The sequence below is a fragment of the Erpetoichthys calabaricus genome, chromosome 1 (genome assembly GCF_900747795.2).
Source record: "Erpetoichthys calabaricus chromosome 1, fErpCal1.3, whole genome shotgun sequence".
Classification (NCBI taxonomy): Eukaryota; Metazoa; Chordata; class Cladistia; order Polypteriformes; family Polypteridae; genus Erpetoichthys; species Erpetoichthys calabaricus.
The window spans coordinates 330,369,932-330,389,858 of NC_041394.2; the positions used below are offsets into that span (position 1 = coordinate 330,369,932).

A 19,927-nucleotide genomic window follows, 5' to 3' on the forward strand; every position below is an offset into this window, starting at 1 on the left:
AGGTTGAAATAAACAGGGATTCAAGACATCCTTCCATTTTTCAACCCGCTGAATCCGAACACAGGGTCATGGGGGTCTGCTGGAGCCAATCCCAGCCAACACAGGGCACAAGGCAGGAACCAATCCCGGGCAGGGTGTCAACCCACCGCAGGACATACACAAACATACCCACACACCAAGCACACACTAGGGCCAATTTAGAATCGCCAATCCGCCTAACCTGCATGTCTTTGTGAAATTCATCATCCTGTACATGCAGCTTTGACTTTCATTCTAACAGTATCAAATTAGTGTTAATATCCACGTAAAATGTAGCCAATGTTATTTTTAATAACTAAATTGAATAAACCAACCTTTAAAATAACTAAAATAGGACACAAATTTTGATAGTACTACTTATTTTATTCAGTTTTAATATTGTACTTTTTAAATGCTGTTTATGTTTCATTGCAGGACTTTTCTTGATGGCACATTTCAAAATAACAAATTATTTATTTCAAAAAGTTTCTATTCATGCTGTAATCTGTCTTCGTAGAAAACTACCCCTTTTCTTCAACTGGACAGACAGACAGACAACTCTTTTCAAACATATGTAGAAATGAATGATGACTTATTGCAGCACCTCTTCAGCATATCAAATAAAACTGAAATGAAGTAAATATCTAAGTTATTAGTGCTATAAACTATACCATACCCCACCATGAAATAACCTGGTATAAACATTAACAAAGCAAGCATTAGTCATACTATACAGAAATTGCCATGATGGTGGCAAAATTGGATGCCATCATGAAAAATCCCCTCCAGGATGTGCTCTAATACGACACTTTTAGCTACAGGCTCATTGCACCACGTTGTACCAAGAAGCCCCTCAGGGGGTCTGTCCTGCCCACTGCCATCAGGCAATTCAATGCTTCCTCCCAGAAACTTGTTAACTTAATTTTGAAACATCTGTACAATATACATTTATTTATGTATATATTTTTATTTACTTACTGGTTAAGTGAACGATAGATTGGCTGTATTATTTGTCCTGTGAACTGATATCCTTTTATGTTTCTGCAGCTGTATGCACCTGTATTTCCCCATGGGATTAATAAAGTTTATCTAATCGAATCTAACAAGATAAGAATACTCTCATGATGCCTACAATAACTAAACACAGCTCTGTTTATAATGAGGTCTGAGCTGTTTCAGAATAAATTATAGTTTTACAAATCACTTTGCAGCAAATATAAACATTTCTAGAAAATATAAACATATTAACACCTTTACTTATAGCTCTTGTATCTCTATCAGCGTAAGGTATCCTCTGGTTGAGGCTTAATGGTCAAAAATTCCAAAACAAACCTTTGTGCTTTTATTGTCATTCTTACATCTTTTCTTCTCTGTATTGCTTAAATTATCTGTATCACTAGCTTTACCTTCATACAGAGGGGAAGAAGAAATTGGTTCTTTTCATTAAATGTAATTCTATTTGCTGTTTTATTAACACTAATCACTATGTCTGTGCTGTAAATCACATCTTTTGGTGCTATGCACAACTGCGCCCTGATTTAAGTACACTGCAGCCACCTGAGATGCTGAGAAGATGAACAGAGCTCCATGAGAGTGCCCTATTAATGTGACACATTTATGGAGTGCATAACGTCTAGTGGGAGCTGGGTGGTCTTTTGGCCTTCAGACCACTGCACATTTTGTTTTTTTCTTTCTCCAGCATCTCGCCCCCAGAGTTTGTTTTTTATTTGCTCTCCAACCACCCGACTATACCATTGGACTTATCTTTAGAGACTTAAAAACTACTATTTGGACACTTAAAACCAGTATTAAGGACTGTTGTTTTTTATTACCTGTATATTTTATGTTAAGAGTAAATTAGTACTTATTTACATATACAATATAATAATTTTAATAAGTCATTTTGTATCATTCTTTTTATCTATTTCTAATTTGTTTTTCTTTTTTATTGGTTATTTTGTTTATCATCTTGTAAAGCAGGGGTCCTCAACTCCGGTCCTGGAGGGCCCCAGTGGCTGCAGGTTTTCATTCTAACCCTTTTCCTAATTAGTGACCTGTTTGCTACTAATTAACTTCTTTTGCATTAATTTTATTTGACTTGCTCTTCAAAACTCAGACCCCTTAATTGTTTCCTTTTCCTTAATTAGCTACCAAACAATAATGAGATACAAAAGGAGCCAAAATATAAGCAGCAAACTGTGTCCATCATACAGTATCTGAAATTAAAGAAAGATGAAGATCTAAGGAATGTTGATCTGCTTAGGTCCTCATAACATTTTACCAGTGTTCTTAGAGAAGAGGAAATCAACTGCTTCAGAAATGTCTGTTATTGCACAATAAGAGCAGCAACATGCCATGGAATTACCGTATATACTCACGTATAAGTTGGGTCTTGAAACCCAAAAAATGATCATAAAATCAGACCCTGACTTATATGCCCATTCAAAACATCATTAATTCAGACTACTTTAAACTAGAATGTGGTACCAGACAAGGATGCCCCTTGTCACCACTACTTTTTGCAACCACCATTAAGCCACTGGCAGTTCACTGTCTAAATGCTTATGAGATAATGGGGATAATCAGCGAAGGACTTGAACAGAAAATGTCTCTATATGCAGACGATATAGTACTGTATATATCAGACCCACAAAATACTGTGCCTGCTGTCCAAACAGAACTAACAGAATTTCAAAAGATCTCTGGTCTCAGAATCAATTTGAATAAAAGTGTGCTCTTTCCTGTGAATTCTCAAGCACACAATATTAGACTGAACACCTTCCCTTTATTATCACAGATCAGTTTAAATAATTAGGGGTAAACATCACAAGTAAACATAAAGCTCTATATCAACAAAATTTTTCCGTCTGTATGGAAAAAATTAAGCATAGATGGTCAATCCTTCATCTCACTTTAGCTGGAAGAATTAACATTGATAAGATGAATATCCCTTCTAAGCTTCTCTTTTTATTTCAAAACATTCCAATATACATCAATAAATCATTTTTTAAGAAATTAACTTCAACCTTAACCTCGTTTATTTGGAATTCAAAACATCCAAATTTCCAAAGGGCGACCCTACAGATACCTAAGGCATAAGGCGGCATGGCTCTACCTACCCAAAAGAATCACCCCCTTCAAATTATTCCCATTTTCTTTGCTTTACAGCCTTAAATGAAAACACAAACCAATATTTTTACAGCTTTACTTACTCAATGCAATCTATAACATCCAATTGAAAGATATCACAGCTACAGTTCAGAAGAATTTAAAAAATAAATAAATAAAGGATCAACCCCCTTCTAAACTCAGTCAGGTGTCAGTGAGCCCCATTTCCATTGCAGACCGTAGTTACTGGCGTCCTTCCACCCATAATTAATTGTAATCAGTGTGATTAGTGAAGCATAAAAACAGCTGTTCCTGGAGCATCCCCTTGCTTGGTAGTGCAACTGACGGCAAACAACTGACTTTGGGTGACAAGGCACTTTGAAAAGATCTCAGGGATAGAGTTGTGGACAGACATAAGGCAGGAGATGGTTAAAAAATCTCAAAAGCTTTATCAATCCCAAGGAGCTCAGTAAAATCCATAATAAAGAAGTGGCAAGTGTTTGGTACTACTAGGACCCTCCCTGGATCTGGCCATCCCTCCAAACTGGATGGAAGAGCAAGGAGGAAACTGGTAAGAGAGGCTACCAAGAGGCCAATGGCCACTTTGAAGGAGTTACAGGATGTTATGGCAGAGAGTAGTCATTGTGTGCATGTGACAACAATTTCACAAGCGCTCAACAATTGTAGGTTGTTCGGGAGGGTCGCAAGGAAAAAGCCACTTCTCAAGAAAGGCCACATTAAGGCTCATTTGAGCTTTGCCAGAATGCACCTTAAAGATTCTAATGCCAAGGTCTTATGGTCAGATGAGAACAAAATCAAACTAATTGGCATCAATACCAAACGGTACACCTGGCGGAAATCCAATGCAGCTCACCATGCACAACACACCATACCTACAGTAAAGCATGGAGGTGGCAGCATCCTGTTGTGGGGGCGTTTCTCTGCCGCAGGGCATGGGGCTTGCATTAGGGTGGATGGAAAAATGGAGGGGGCAAAATACCATCAAATTCTTGAGGAAAACCTGCTAGCCTCTGCCAGAAAGTTGAAGATGGGCAGAATGTTCACCTTTCAACACGACAACAACCTGAAGCACACAGCAAAATTGACCACACAGTGGCTGAAGGAGAAAAAAGTGAATGTCCTCGTATGGCCCAGTCAGAGTCCAGACCTAAATTCCATTGAAAATCTGTGGAAAGATTTCAAGATAGCAGTCCACCAACGCTCACCATCCAATCTGACCAAACTTGAACAGTTAAAGAAGAGTGGGCAAATATTAATAGCTCAATCTATGAATGCAAAGCTGATAGAGAAGAATCCCAACAGACTCAAGGCTGTCATTAAAGCAAAAGGTGGTTCAACAAAATATTGACATTGGGGGGTGATCCTTTATTAATGTATGTATGTCTTGTTTTTGATTTTTTTATAATTTTTCTGAACTGTAGCTGTGATATCAAGCTGTTTCAATTTTATTACTGGGCGACAAATATACAAGCTAACAAAACCTGGACATGGACACAAATAGATGAACATACACAGGCTTGGTCCACAATAGAAATAAAATGCTGCAGTATCTTTTTATATTCCTTGCTTTGTACCTCAGTAAATACAAGTTATTGCCAATATACTAACAACCCAATTGTGTTTCATTCACTCAGAATATGGAACCAATGTACGAAGGATTTTAAGATAAAGAAGCTGTTATCGGTGGCATCTCTGCACGAGAACCACCTTTTTCCACCCTCTCAAACATACGTAGTGTTTAATGTCTGGAAAACATTTGGGATTAAGTCACTTAGAGATATGTATATAGACAATGTCTTCACATCCTACGAACAATTACATTCCAAATTTAATTTTCCAGCAACACATTTCTTTCACTACCTTCAAATTAGAAACTTTGTTAAACAGAACCTACCCAATTTTCCTCAACTCCCACCCACCCCTATGCCGGAAAAAATACTGATCAGTCTTGAGGACTCGGGCAGCATTTCCAAAATATGTAAAACAATTTTACAGTACCTCACTTTCAAAAATCCCAGAGTACAGTGGGAAAAGGATCTCTCACTCAACGTCTCAGAAAAGGAGTGGAAGGTAGCAATGCAGAGAATTCACTCGAGCGCCATATGCGCAAAGCATACAATTATTTAACTTAAAATTATATATTGAGTGCATCTTTCGTTTAAAATTTTCCAAAATGTTTCCAGGGCAAGATCCAACCTGTGAACGCTGCAATCAAGTTCCATCCTCACTGGGCCACATATTTTGGGCCTGCACCAAATTAACATCATTCTGGATCAAAATCCTTAAAAGCCTCTCAGACACCCTTGGTGTCACAATCCCTCATAACCTATTAACAGCTGTGTTTGGTGGGCTCCCGGATGGGCTTAAAGTGGAGAAGGACAAACAAACTGGAATTGCCTTTACTTCACTATTGGCACGTTGACTTATCTTGCTCAACTGGAAGAATCCTAACTCTCCTTTTTTTAAGTCAGTGGGTATCTGATGTTATATATTATTTGAAACTGGAAAACATCAAATTCTCACTTAGAAGATCTGTGCAGAACTTTTTCAAAACCGGGCAGGATCTAATCAATAACATTTTAGAATAATCATTTAAATTGAGGAAGCAGGTTCTCGCTCCTCTTTTTTTTATTCTATTTATTTTTATTCATTTATTAATTTATCTATTTACTTATTTTACTAGCTTAAAGTTTTACTCTGTTAACCTAGCTCTCTTTCTCAAACCTATTTTTGTAAAACTTGACTTATTTGTATGGAATGCTATTTGATTTTAATAAAATCAATAAAATCCAAAAGAGAGAAAAAAAGGAGACACTTCTTTTTTACATTTTCTTGCCTCCTTCAGTCTCATATCAGTTTCTCACATGCATCGAATTTTGCTGCAGCAGCGCAGTTACCAATTTCTTTTGCCACTTCAATGACTTTTAATTTAAAACCAGCTTCATATTTTCTTCTGATTGAACGCTCCATTGTAGATAAGGGATGCTCTTACGATAAAGGTGTATGAGAGTGTGAGATACAAAAAACACAAAACAGTGCAAACGCCACTTCAAAATAATTTGGGTATTACCGTGTGGTCACGTAGGCACAATACATAGAAAAAAAAAAAGTCAGTGTGCTCCGTCTCTCAGGTGTGCGTTAGCATATCATAATCTCTTGGACCAATAGCGGGAGTTTTCCGCATTCAACTTATACGACTGACATTATAAAATACCGGAAATTATATGGTAAAACCAAGTCCCGACTTATCTGCAGGAGAACTTAAACGCGAGTATATACGGTAAATAATGAGTTTAATTAACGGCTAGACTCCACTACTGATTAAGCAATTGGTTGGAGTTTGAGGCCCTGACTTATTTGGTCTTCTGTTGGCTCACTCACCTCACATTTCATTTCTGTTTGGGTGCCAATTAAGGAAAGAACTGAAGCAATTCAGAGAAACGATGAAGAAATTCAGAAGAAGAAATCTTAAAAAACAAGTCAATTAAAATGAAAGGAAAAGGAGTTAATCAGCAGCAAAAACTGGACACCAATTAATAAAAGGATAAAAAGAAAACCTACAGCCACTGTAGTCCTCCTGGACTAGAGTAGGGGACCCCTGTTGTAAAGCACTTTGAGCTATACTCTTTACAAGGAAAATGTGCTATAAGAATAAATGTATTATTTCTGATTTGCCTGTATTTTTCCACTATGACATTTGTGTCTTGTTCTAGCTTTGGTTTCTAAACACCAGTCTTCATGGTTTATGACCATTTTTTGTCTTTGACTACATCTCTTCTCCTGGTTACTAAAATAAACCTCTTGGTAGTATTTCTGGCATAACAAAAATATAAAGTATGTCCCATAATATAATTAATAACTATTAAATAACTAATAATATAACCATTAAACTCAGCTTGTAGAGACAAGGCCATGAAGAAACATTATAAATTGAAGAATTGTTGAACAAAGTTGGGAAACAGAACTCAATGCACAATAGAGCAAAAAATTATTTGCCTTAAAGGCTGAGATAAACAAGTACCAATAAACTTAAGCAAAGGCAAAATCCAGGAAATGAAGCAAGACAAAAATTTAAAAAACAAAAAGAAATCAATGCTCACAGAAGCAGACTCCTAGAACATTCAGTCACCCACTGCTGGATTCTTTTTTTTTGGCAGATGTAAATAGCCACAGGAAGGACCCAGCAAAACTTATGTCAGGGTGGCCATTCCTCTTGTGGTACAATTCATAGAATACATGCAATGAGTGCCACTTTAAAGAAACATTACACAATTAACAAAAATCAAAGAAATAACATAAATTAAATACAAATCAGGGAAAAAAAACTGGCTGTAACACAACAGTAGTCATTTGAGAATGATAACTCAGTAAGGTGTTTTTCATTTGTAACAATGTCCTGTTTCCTTGAATCTATTTTTCTGCCTGTTGAAATCACAGCGTCATAAGTGACTAACATCTCATTTTCTGTGATTCTGTCTGGAGTGTTGGTCCCAATGCATCTGTGGTGCTGGAAAGTTGCATCTTTTTCCCATTTTCTATTTTCCAATGAAGTAATCTGGCTACTTTATTGTGGCTCTGTGTGTATATGTAACTGTTCAGTTATCAGAAACTCTAAACTGGCAACCAGATGTGCTACTGTGTCCAGCTCACTCTGGCAGATCCGGCACCTGTCAGTTGTTCCATTTTTAGGTGTGAAAGCCATGTCTGGCTGTCTGTCACCACGAGTCACTCTATGCCTCCCAAATGGACCAATTCTGTTGAAATTTGGCACTTTATTTTCTTCACAGAAATTTGTCAAACATATCTTGAAGTGTGGCAGGGTGCAGTATTCTGCTCAAAGAAGCTACTACCATCAGGGAATACCGTTGCCGTGTGTATGTGGTTTCCAACAATCTTTATTAGAAAATCTCCATTTGAAAAGCACTAGCGAATCTGTAAAAACTTGTCTATTTTAAAATAAAGAAATGTTCTATGCAACTTTATCTTTGAATTAGCTTACTGTTTTATTTTTTTCTTGACAGCAGTTACACCAACTTGTATATTTTGCATATTTGCAGCTTTTACTTGACTGACAGCCAATCACATGCCCAGTGCAATGCCAGGGAAAGTGCAAGCAGCCTGATGATTTGGATAAGTTAACCAAAAAAGTATTAAATAAAATGTTACTTCCGTGGAAAGAAATAATTACACAGGAACGGTGAAGCTCCACTAGTTAATATAAACACAGGATGGGGTTTAGAAAGGGAACTGCAGTTGTTTTGCAGACAGCAGATCACAGCCGCTGGGCATGCAAAAAGAACCACACTGTGGTGTACAGTTTCTAGGGTGCACAAAGTGGCTGACTGTGATGCAAATAGCAAGGACGGAGCAGAACTACAGCCTGCACCACGTTGAAAGAGTCACTTAGTGGTAAAACATACAACAGACTGAGTTGGGGTTATGGTTTATTTGTGTCCAAAGACTTTTCATCCCATGTATCTTCAGACTGAAATTTAAATTTTTAAGATAATTGTTGCCTTTGGTATTCCTCTATATACAGTAATCCCTCGCTATATTGCGCTTCGACTTTCGCAGCTTCACTCCATCACGGATTTTATATGTAAGCATATTTAAATATATATTGCGGATTTTTCGCTGGTTCGTGGGTTTCAGTGGACAATGGGTCTTTTAATTTCTGGTATATGCTTCCTCAGTTGGTTTGCCCAGTTGATTTCATACAAGAGACGCTATTGGCAGATGGCTGAGAAGCTGCCTAATCAGAGCACGTATTACGTATTAAATAAAACTCCTCAAATATATTGTGAGCACGGGGGCTGTTCACACCTCTAGAGGATACGGCCGCTCCTCAAAAAACGCTGAAAGATTGCCTTCACATTGCTCCCATCCTTGCAGGGCTTACTTGTGGCTGCTTTGTCAAGTGATATGCTTCCCGCACGGTGCTTCGCATACTTAAAAGATCAAACAGCACCTATTGATTTTTGATTGTTTGCTTTTCTCTCTCTCTCGCTCTGACATTCTCTGCTCCTGACGGAGGGGAATGAGCAGGAGGGCTGTTTCATACCCTAGAGGATACGGACGCTTGTCTAAAAAATGCTGAAAGACTACCTTCACATTGCTCCTTTCCTTGCTGGGCTTCCTTGCAGCTGCTTTGTCAAGCGACATGCTTCCCGCACGGTGCTTCGCATACTTAAAAGCTCGAACGGCGCCTATTGATTTTTAATTGTTTGCTTTTCTCTCTCTGTCTCTCTCTCTCTCTGACATTCTCTGCTCCTGACGCGCACTTCTTTGAAGAGGAAGATATGTTTGCATTCTTTTAATTGTGAGACGGAACTTTCATCTCTGTCTTGTCATGGAGCACGTTTAAACTTTTGAAAAAGAGACAAATGTTTGTTTGCAGTGTTTGAATAAAGTTCCTGTCTCTCTACAACCTCCTCTGTTTCTGTGCAAACTAGGGGGCTCCTCCCCCTGCTCGCTTCGCTCGCCAACCCCTGGTGTTGGGAATGACAAAGAGCGTGATGTATGAATGAGATATAGAATAGTGTGACGGTGTAGATGATGCAAATAGAAATCAAACAATAAAGTGTGTGGCAAAGTGTAAAGGTTTATTTGAAAATGTCTTTGTACACGCCGTTTAAGTGTAAAAGGTAATTCCAAGTCAGAACTTGTAAGGTCATTTAAGATGGTTATTGTTGTGATCAGAGTCAAGTTTGTCAGAGCTTAGAAAGAGTTGTGTCTCTCCAGGAAGTAATGGAATGACTTGGGTATTTATGTTTTCCACATTAATATTTTTTGAACATAATATAGTGCGTTGTGTTAAAAGGGGCGTTTGGTCTAATGAGATTGCTGTTCCAAATGTCTCTGTAACTAAGTCGTCGCAGATAAAGGCTTGAGGAATTGTAATAATATGTGGCTGAAGTCCATCTGTATTGGTGAGTGTACCATCTCTCAGTTGTAATAAGCAATCGTTATGATCTGGTTCTGGACATCGTATCTTTTTTACTAACTGTATCTTTTGAAAGCAATGCGTCTGCGTATTTTAAGGTGCACTGAACAATAGCTGAGTGCATGGCATCTGGAAGAATAGCTAATCACTGTCTAAAATCTCCTCCTCATAAAAGTACCTTTCCTCCAAATCGAATATTATTATTCATAAACGTTTGTAGAAGTTTATGAATGGTGTTGAGTAAGTGACTTCATGCCATTGTACATTCATCAATAAACAACATTTTTTCAAGACGGATGTCACGTGCAGTGCCACCGTTAATGTTCATAGTGGATACCGATTTGTAGGATCTAATGCAGTTGATAAAGATTTAACTTTCAGGTACATCGTCAGTTATAAGCTTCTGTAGATATTCAGTATATGAATGTAAAGAAGGCAGTCTAATTTGACCCTTTTGACAACAACGTGTAAATGTATAACTTGTATTGCCAGTTGTTTCTTCAGGGAAGTGAACTGAATGACAATGATTGCAAATGACATTCATTAATCCGAATGAATTTTCCTGGTGTATGTTTTGCTTGTGCCGTTTGAGAGGCGCGTTGTTGCATGTGTAGTATTTGGGACGTGTTGTTTTGGAGCTGTAATCAATTTGCCTGTGCTGTGTGAGAAGCCCGTTGTAGCCTTCGCTGCCGTTAACGTATGTCTGAGACGGGAGGTGTTTCGTTTTGAATCCGTGCCTGTTGCGATGCAGCACTTTGATTGATAGTTTGCGTCATGTGGATCTAGGATGTAGATTTGTGCATATTTGCGTTGTTGATTTGTTTCAGGGTGCACTGTTCCAATGCGATGCAGTATTTGTGTACATATGCGAAAGCAGTATGGTCCATTGCCTTTTGGTGGCCTGATATTTACTCCGGTAGATGCAAAAGCAAATGAACTATTGTAGGATCTAATGCAGTTCATAAAGTTTTTACTTTTAGGTACATCGTTAGTTAGAAGCTTTAGTTGAGCTTTGCGTTTTTGGAGTCGAGACATTTTTTCTTTTCGAAATATGGATAAGTAATAAGGAGTATTGCACTCACTGTTAATATGGAGCCTTTTCTGCGGTTGAACGGTTAATAGTGCCTTATTGTAATGAGATCCACCTATGCTGCATAGCCATCTATTTTGTTGTTTCTTTCGTGTTCGTGTGTTTGTTCCTGTTATCCTTTCCTTTTCGTTTTGTACCTGTGACCGTGTATTCATGACTTGTTTCTTTCTCAGCATGCGAAATATGGATAAGTAATAAGAAGGATCGCAGTCACTGTTAATATGTTTCCTTTTCTGCAGTTGAACGGTTAATAGTGCTTTATTGTAAGGAGATCCACCTATGCTGACACCTATGCTGTCTAGTGTGAAGGTGTTGACGTTCACTTTAGAATATGTGGCTTTGGGTGTCACTTCTTATGGATGTGTGTGTGTGGGGGGGGGGGGGGGGGTGAGGATTGTTGTTGCGCGAGCGTCTTCTTTCTTTTTGTGTTCCTGTGTCTTGTTTGAATCCCCCTCTTTGTGTGTGTCCCGTCCGTTGCTTGTAGGGTCTGTGGGGTGGTTTTGTGTTCTTTTTTTTTGTGTTCCATGGGCTTGTTGAATCCCCCTCTTGGTGTGTGTTCCGTCCGGTGCCTTTTTTTGTCGGGGGGGGGGGGGTGCCTTGCTGTTGTGCGCGAGCCTCTTTTTTTTTTTTTTTTTTTTTTGGGTCTAGTTTCGTGTGCAATGTGTTTCGTGCTTTGCTTGCGTTTGAATACTTTTTTATGTGCTTTTTCCTTTTTTCGTTGCGCCTCATTTCTCCATTTTTCCTGTGCTCACTCCTTTTTTCTGTGGTCTTGTCCGCCTCTCGCGGCCCCTCATCCGCCTCTCTCGCCCTCTTTTGTCCGCCTTTCTCGGCTCCTCAGCCGACTCTCGCGGACTCTTTTTGCGCCTGCGCAGTACGTCTTTTTGCAGCTACGGCCCATTGCCGGATGTGCCTGCGTCCATCATCCGGTTTAGCATTCTCGGTTAGTAATATGGATCTGTGACCCAAGCATGACAATATAAAAATAACCATATAAACATATGGTTTCTACTTCGCGGATTTTCTGGAACGCAACCCCCGCGATCGAGGAGGGATTACTGTACAAATCAATTCCTTTCCAATTTCTTAGTTATTTATAAAGTTTTAATTAATAACTGTGCTTTAACTGATATTAAAAGCTAGACAGGGAATTTATTTCAGGTGCTTTTGTACTATTATTGGGTAATATTGATATTTATATTATGCTGGTATTGTTCATTTTGTATTAATAGTTATTTTCTATTTGGTAATTACTGGATACTGGTTTAAGAAAACTGAACAATTAGTCACAGAACTCCACTACTAACACACAGGCCATTTTTACATTATTTGAGTTGGACTCTCCTGCACTAGCAAGATGCACTTTTACATGAGACTGGAACTGGTGTTCCAAATATTTTCCAATGCATTTGTGAACTTTCTACTTCTTTCTTTTGTCTTATTTCATCTTTTTAAACTCCTGTTCTGTCTGTCAAGTTGATTGTATACTGCTCTTGTCTGTGCACAAGGTGAGGTCAACCTTGTCATACAATTGTTTCTTTGGAATGTTTGGTTGAACTTTATAACTGACCATGTTTTTTTTTCAGCTTAATATTGAAATACTTTCTGTACATGGTGCACTGTTGAATACATTAGTTTTGTCTGTAGTCCAATGATCATCAATCTGTATATACAGTATAGTCAATTTAGATCAGACCCATTCCTCCTTCAGATCTTGGCATGGACAGTCTTGGGATACACCAATTCTTTTACAATTAATTGGTGTGCATAAAGCAGTTTTGATATTTTTGTGTTCAGTTTATGTAAGTTGTTCTGTAGCCTGGCAATGACACCGAAGGTTTATGATCAGAGAGGAATGGCTAACCAGTTTACAGCCTGAATTTAATTCCGTACTTTAAACACCCGAGGATCATCTTTGTTCGGTGGATGTACTCTTTGCTCATTTTCTACTGTAATTACTTGTGGTTTATGTCCACACCAAGGTTTACATCTAGATATTAACAGGTTTTTTTCTGGGTTCCAGAAAATTTCCTCCAGTGTGACTTCTTCTGTGCCTCTTAAGACTGCTACTATTGGAGAACTGTTTGCCACACTCAGAACAGGAAGAAGGACCTTTATCAGTGTGAACGTTTGCATGTATCTGAAGACTGCGCTTTCTGGGGAATTGTTTGCCACATTCAGAACAACGATATGGCTTCTCTCCAGTGTGAATCCTTGTGTGGATCTTAAGATTGCTACTACTGGAGAACTGTTTGCTACAATTAGAACACGAATATGGCTTCTCTCCTGTATGGATTCTTGTATGGACCTGGAGATGGCTACTTGTAAAGAACCTTTTGCCACATTCAGAACAGCTATATGGCTTTTCTCCAGTATGTATACTTTTGTGGATCTTAAAATTGCTACTGTGGGAGAATTGTTTGCCACAATCAGAACAAGAATATGGCTTCTCTCCTGTATGAATTCTTCTATGGATCTGAAGATGGCTGCTTGTAAAGAATCTTTTTCCACATTCAGAACAGCTATATGGTTTATCTCCTGTGTGAATAATTATGTGGCTCTTAAGACTGCTACTGCTGCAGAATTTCTTACCACATTGAGAACAGCAATACGGGTTCTCTGCACTATGAACTTTTTTGTGTATTTGAAGGCTGCTATATCTGGAGAATTGTTTGCCACAATCAGGGCAGCAATATGGCTTCTCTCCAGTGTGAATTCTTTTGTGCATCTGAACACTGCTACTAGTGGAAAATCGTTTGCCACATTCAGAACAACAATACGCCTTCTCTCCTGTGTGAATATTCAAGTGTTTATGAAGCTCATTACTGGAGGAAAATTGTTTTCCACATTCAGGACAGTCATATGGCTTCTCTCCAGTATGGATTCTTTTGTGGGTCTGAAGATTTCCTTTCTTGGAGAATTGTTTGCCACATTCAGAACAGGAATAAGGCTTCTCCCTTGTGTGAATTCTTTTGTGGATCTGAAGATTACTGCTGGTGGTAAATTGTTTTCTGCAATCAGAACAGCAATATGGCTTCTCTCCAGTGTGAATTCTTGAGTGAATCTGAAGACTGCTTTTGGTTCTCAATCGTTTTCCACATTCAGAACAGCAATACAGCTCATGACTTATGTAGATCCTTTGATTGTCTATGTTATCATATTTGCACCCAACAGTTTTCCTCAAATTGTCACAGATATTCAAAGCTGCTGAATTTGAACTTTGTACCTGTTGCTGAATGTTTTTTTGTGTCACTTTTTGATACTTTCACATGGGGTTGAGAACTACTCTGTAAAGTGGCTGGTATTAAAATCTCTGATCCAGACTTCAGCATCTTCTTATTTCCATCATGTGTTGTCTGCTGTGGTCTGCACTGAAGGGAGGTCTCAATAAATGATGGTAGAGAGACACAGGCACTCTCTTGTACATCTACAAAGATACATCAAAGCACAGTTTTAGCTAAATGCAACAAGTTTAGAAGGTGATCAGATTGGAGGCAACCATTCAGTGTACAATAGTTTAGTTCTATTGACATAAAGTCAACCCAAAACAAACCTCCCACCCTAATACTTTTTTTTTATTGGTGACAAATTTTATTTTTCTCTATTAGACATCACTGATTTAATTGATATCCTAAGTTCACCCAAAACATAGAGAAAATGTATTGAAAACATACTGAATCACTAAAGACTGTAAAGTAAAAATGTATAAGTGGAAGGCTATATTATGGATTATATTCTGTTAATAACTCTGCTTTTGATTTTGTCTTTGTATTTACATAAATATTCTATATTTGACTCAAAACCTATTTTCTGCTACTTTTGTTCCTGCCTTGTGTTGTATGCATCTTTTTTAATTCCTTAATAAATATATATATCAATCAGTCACAACATTATAACCACTGACAGGTGAAGTGAATAACAATGATTATTTCATTACAATGGCACCTGTCAAGGGAGGGTATATTAGGCATCAAGTAAACAGTTCTTGAAGGTGTTGTGTTGGAAGCAACAAAAATGGGCAAGCGTAAGGATCTGAGCAACTTTGACAAGGGCCAGATTGGGATGGCTAGATAACTGGGTCACCACATATCTAAAACGGCAGGTCTTGTGGGGTGTTTCTGGTATGCAGTGGTTAGTACCTACCAAAAGTGGTCAAAGGAAGGACACCAAGTTAACCAGTGACAGAGTCAAGGGTGCTCATGGCTCACTGATGCACATGGGAAACGAAGGCTAGCCCGTCCGGTCTAATCCCACAAAAAAGCCACTGTAGTACAAAGTGCTGAAAAATGTAATGTAGCCCATGAGAGAAATGTGTCAGAACAATACATGTGGTGCTGCATTGCTGTAGACCAGTCAGAGTGTTCATGCTGACCCCTGTCCACTGCTGAAAACACCTACAATGGGCAGACGAGCATCAAAACTGGGCCATGGAGCAATGGAAGAAGGTGGCCAGGTCTGATAAATCTAATTTTCTTTTAGATCTATTGGACAGTTGAGTGCATCATTTACCTGGGGAAAGAGATGGCAGCAGGATGCACTACGGGAAGAAAGCAAGTCGATGCAGGCAGTATGATGCTCTGGGAAATGTTCTGCTGGGGAACCTTGGGTTCTGGAATTTATGTGGATGTCACTTTGACAAATACCAGCTACCTAAAGATTGTTGCACACCATATACACATGGTATACGGTATTCCCTGATGGCAGTGGCCTCTTTAAGCAGGATAATGCACCCTGCCACATTGCAAAAATTGTTTGGGAGTGGTTTGAGGATCATGATAGTGACTTTAAGGTGTTGACTTGGCCTACAAATTCCCCAGATCTCAATCTGATCACGCATCTGTGGGGTGTGGTAGAAAAACAAGTCCAATCCATAGAGGACCCACCTCACAACTTACAGGAGTTAAAGCATCTGCTGCTGACATCTTGGTGCCAGATACCACAGGACACCTTCAGAGGTCTTGTGAACTCCATGCTTCAATGGGTCAGGGCTGTTCTGGTGACATGAGGGGGACCTAAACAACATTAGGCAAGTGGTTTTAATGTTGTGGCTAATTGGTATATATTAAATTTATAAAGATACTATCTATATCTCAGTGATCTCAAACTCCAGTTCTGGAGGCCCACAGTTTCTGGAGGTTTTCATTCTGACCTTTTCCTTAGTTACTGTCCTGTTTTTTCTGCTACTTAACCTCTTTTGAATTAATTTTAGTTGATTTGCTCTTGAAGACTCAGCCCCCTTAAACGTTTCTTTTTCTTTAATTAGTAGACAAACAATAACACAATTCAAAATGAGCCAAAATATGACCAGAAAACTGCATCCATCATACAATATCTGAAAATAAAGAATTGATGAAGGTCTCAGGAATGTTGCTCTGCTCAGGTCCCCAAAACAATTTAACAGAGCTCTTAGAAAAGAAAAATGAACAATTTCGGAAATGTCTGCTATCGCACAATCAGAGCAGGAACAAGCCATGGAATTAAAGAACGTGTTTAATTACCGACAAGACTTGGCGCCTGATTAAGCCACTGGTTGGAGTGAAATTGGTTGGAGTTTGGGGCTCTGAGTTGGCCTTCTGTTGGCTCACTCACTTCACATTTCATTTCTGTTTGGGTGCCAATTAAGGAAAGAAATGAAGCAATTCAATGGAACAGTGAAGAAATTCAGAAGAAGAAATCTTAAAAAAACAAGTCAAATAAAATGAAAGGAAAAGGAGTTAATTGGCAACAAAAACAGGTCACTAATTAAGAAAAGGGTTAGGATGAAAACCTGCAGCCAATGCGACCCTCAAGGACTGGAGTTTGAGACTACCGATTTATATATATATATCTATATATATTGTGGCATGCGGCTAGGGGTGGTACCCAGCTGGGACGCCCAAGAGGACCAGAGGAGGGCTCATGCCTCCTCCACATCACGAGGGGGCAACCGCCCTGGTTGCTTTGGGGACCACGGGAACTGTGCTTGGAAGCTCAACCTTATAGGGGTCCGTGGTCACCGCCAGGGGGTGTCCCAATTCCTACGGAGCCCTGGCCCTCAGCACTTCCGCCACACCCGGAAGTGGTGGGGGGGAAGAAGACCAGGGACACCCAGTGTGCTTCCGGGTGCACAGCTGGTACTTCCGCCACACCGGTATAGACAGTCCAGTACAGCAGGTAAGCCCACAAAGCGCTGCGGTAGCAGCACACACACAAACCAGTGGGAGTGATTCACCCAAGGAACCGCCACCAGTCCACAGAACGATGGGCACAACCAGAGTGCAATGGGCTCCTACGGGTGCGCCGCCACTAAAGGCGCCTGGGACAGCATTGCATCTAGCGAGGCCACGCCGAGGACATTTCCTTGGATAGAAGGGACCCGGGAGGAAAGTACCCTGCCCACCAGCAGCCGGACGTGTTTTGTGTGTTGCAAGCAGGGGCTGCCCGGATCCGCGTCGGTGGCAGACGCGTGCCGATCCATAGCGCTTCGTTGACGCAGCAGCAGCAGGGACAGCTGCCGAGGAGGACACGCTGCAGCTTGAAAGGCCGTGGCAGCTGCAGAGCTGCCCAGAGGCTTGTCACCGCACCAGGAAGAGGGGAGACAAGATGGCCGCGGACCGGAAGTCCCACCCCGAGACAGACAAGAGATTGGACGGTGTGTCTTGCGTGCCCGCCGATGATTGGATGAAGGCGGGACCAAGGAATGTCCATCTCGAGCCAGGGAAGGACCCAATTGGGCCGGATGAATTATGAGGAAAGATTAAAAGAGCTGAGCCTTTACAGTTTAAGCAAAAGAAAATTAAGAGGTGACACGACTGAAGTGTTTAAAATTATGAAGAGAATTAGTCCAGTGGATCAAGACTGTTATTTTAAAATGAGTTTATCAAGAACACGGGACACAGTTGGAAACTTGTTAAGGGTACATTTGGCACAAACATTAGGAAGTTATTCTTTACACAGAGAACCACAGACATTTGGAATAAGCTACCAAGTAGTGTGGTAGACAGTAAGACTTTAGGGACTTTCAAAACTCGACTTGATGCTTTTTGAGAAGAATTAAGTGGATAGGACTGGCGAGCTTTGTTGGGCTGAATGGCCTGTTCTCAGCGAGATTCATCGAGATCCATATACATTACCTGTGTTACCCTGCTTTTCCCGGGAAATTTCATAAGACAATGGGCTTCAGTTAGAGCGCCGTTCATTAATCAGGTATTTCAGAAGAAGTATGTAAATAACTAAGCACCTTTCTGTATAAAAAATGTGTACGGTTTTTATCAAAGGCTAATATGATTGACAGCCAGTGTGGTGTTATGGTTATGTCTGTGGACTTCAAACCCTGAGGTTGTGGACTCAAACCCTGTTACTGACACTGTTTGATCGTGAGCAAGTCCCTTCACCTGCCTGTGCTCCAATTGGAAAAGCAAAAGAAATGTAACCAATTGTATCATAAATGTTGTAAGTCACATTGGATAATGATGTCAGTCAATTATTAAGTAATAATAATGTTATTAGGTCATTGGAGCTGCTCACTCTTGAACATGCTGTACACAATTATACACGAGTAAAACATTCCTGTATTAGATCAATTCTTGCTTTTCCTAGTGATATGGCTTTTGTTGATGGTCATTGCAAAGCAATATTTTACAGAAAAGTGCATTCTTTTGTAAGCTAAAATATTATTAATAAATATTGGCAAATAAAAATAAGTTATCAAAAAAAAGTGTCAGCGAATTTTCTTTTTTCTATAACATCAATAGTTCAGTCAAAGCATTTTTGATACACAGTAATCCCTCCTCGATCGCAGGGGTTGCATTCCAGAACCCCCCGCGAAAGGTGAAAATCCACAAAGTAAAAACCATATGTTCATTTGGTTATTTTTATATATTTTAAGCCCTTATTAACTCTCCCACACTATTATAAACATTTCCCACACAATTATACAGCATAAACCCTTTGTATTCTCTTAGATATTATGTAAGATTCATTGAAATTATGTATGTAAACACACTGTTTATATACAGTAAAACCTAAATATTATTTTAAAGAGATCGAACGTCTCCGATATCACATGTTACAGCCATTACGACAGACAGGCCACCAGCAATAAATACGTACAATGCAAGAAAAATTGGAATAGTTTGGCCATTCTGTGCACCATTATATTGTTACAGAAGTATTACAATCAACTGAATTACATCTTGCCTGAAGAAGGGGCCTGAGTTGCCTTGAAAGCTTGCGTATTGTAATCTTTTTAGTTAGCCAATAAAAAGTGTCATTTTGCTTGACTTCTCACTACATTCATAATGGCTAACAACACCCTAGTACTACAATCAAGTGAATTAAATTTGTGAACAATATGCAAGTAATTTCAGTGTATTTCATAAAGCCAGTGGATGCGAATCTAAAAAAGAAAAGAAAACCACACAGAAATAGTAGCACTGCTTCGACACTGGGTGCCGCCCGCTTGCAAAACCAAGCAGAAACGTGCGTACGCACGGTGTGAGACTGCCGTGAAAATGTGCGTGGCTTTACGCAAAGTTTAGTTTTTATACATCTCAAAGCGAGCATGGAAAAAGGCATGTGCAACATTTTTGTACTTATGCACCATTTATACATGAGGCCCATTTCACCATTTTTAAGCATGAGTATCACAACAGTATAATTACTATATAAGGCCTATTTCTGTCCTTCAGCAGTTACACAGTATTTGGTGTGTGAATCATCAAGTGTTCTAAAGTATTTTGTAATGCATGTGGTAATAAGATGTACTATAT

At 39.3% G+C, this 19,927-nt stretch overlaps 1 protein-coding gene across 1 annotated transcript in view; it reads right to left on the bottom strand.

The window, feature by feature from the left end:
* LOC114666753 (zinc finger protein 721-like) overlaps nt 1-19,927 on the bottom strand; it is a 207,283-nt gene that overhangs the window by 55,944 nt on the left and 131,412 nt on the right. The window contains exon 5 of the mRNA XM_051924990.1: nt 13,329-14,302. Within this exon, the coding sequence (XP_051780950.1) occupies nt 13,329-14,302 (974 nt within the window). The remainder of the gene's footprint in view (nt 1-13,328; nt 14,303-19,927) is intronic.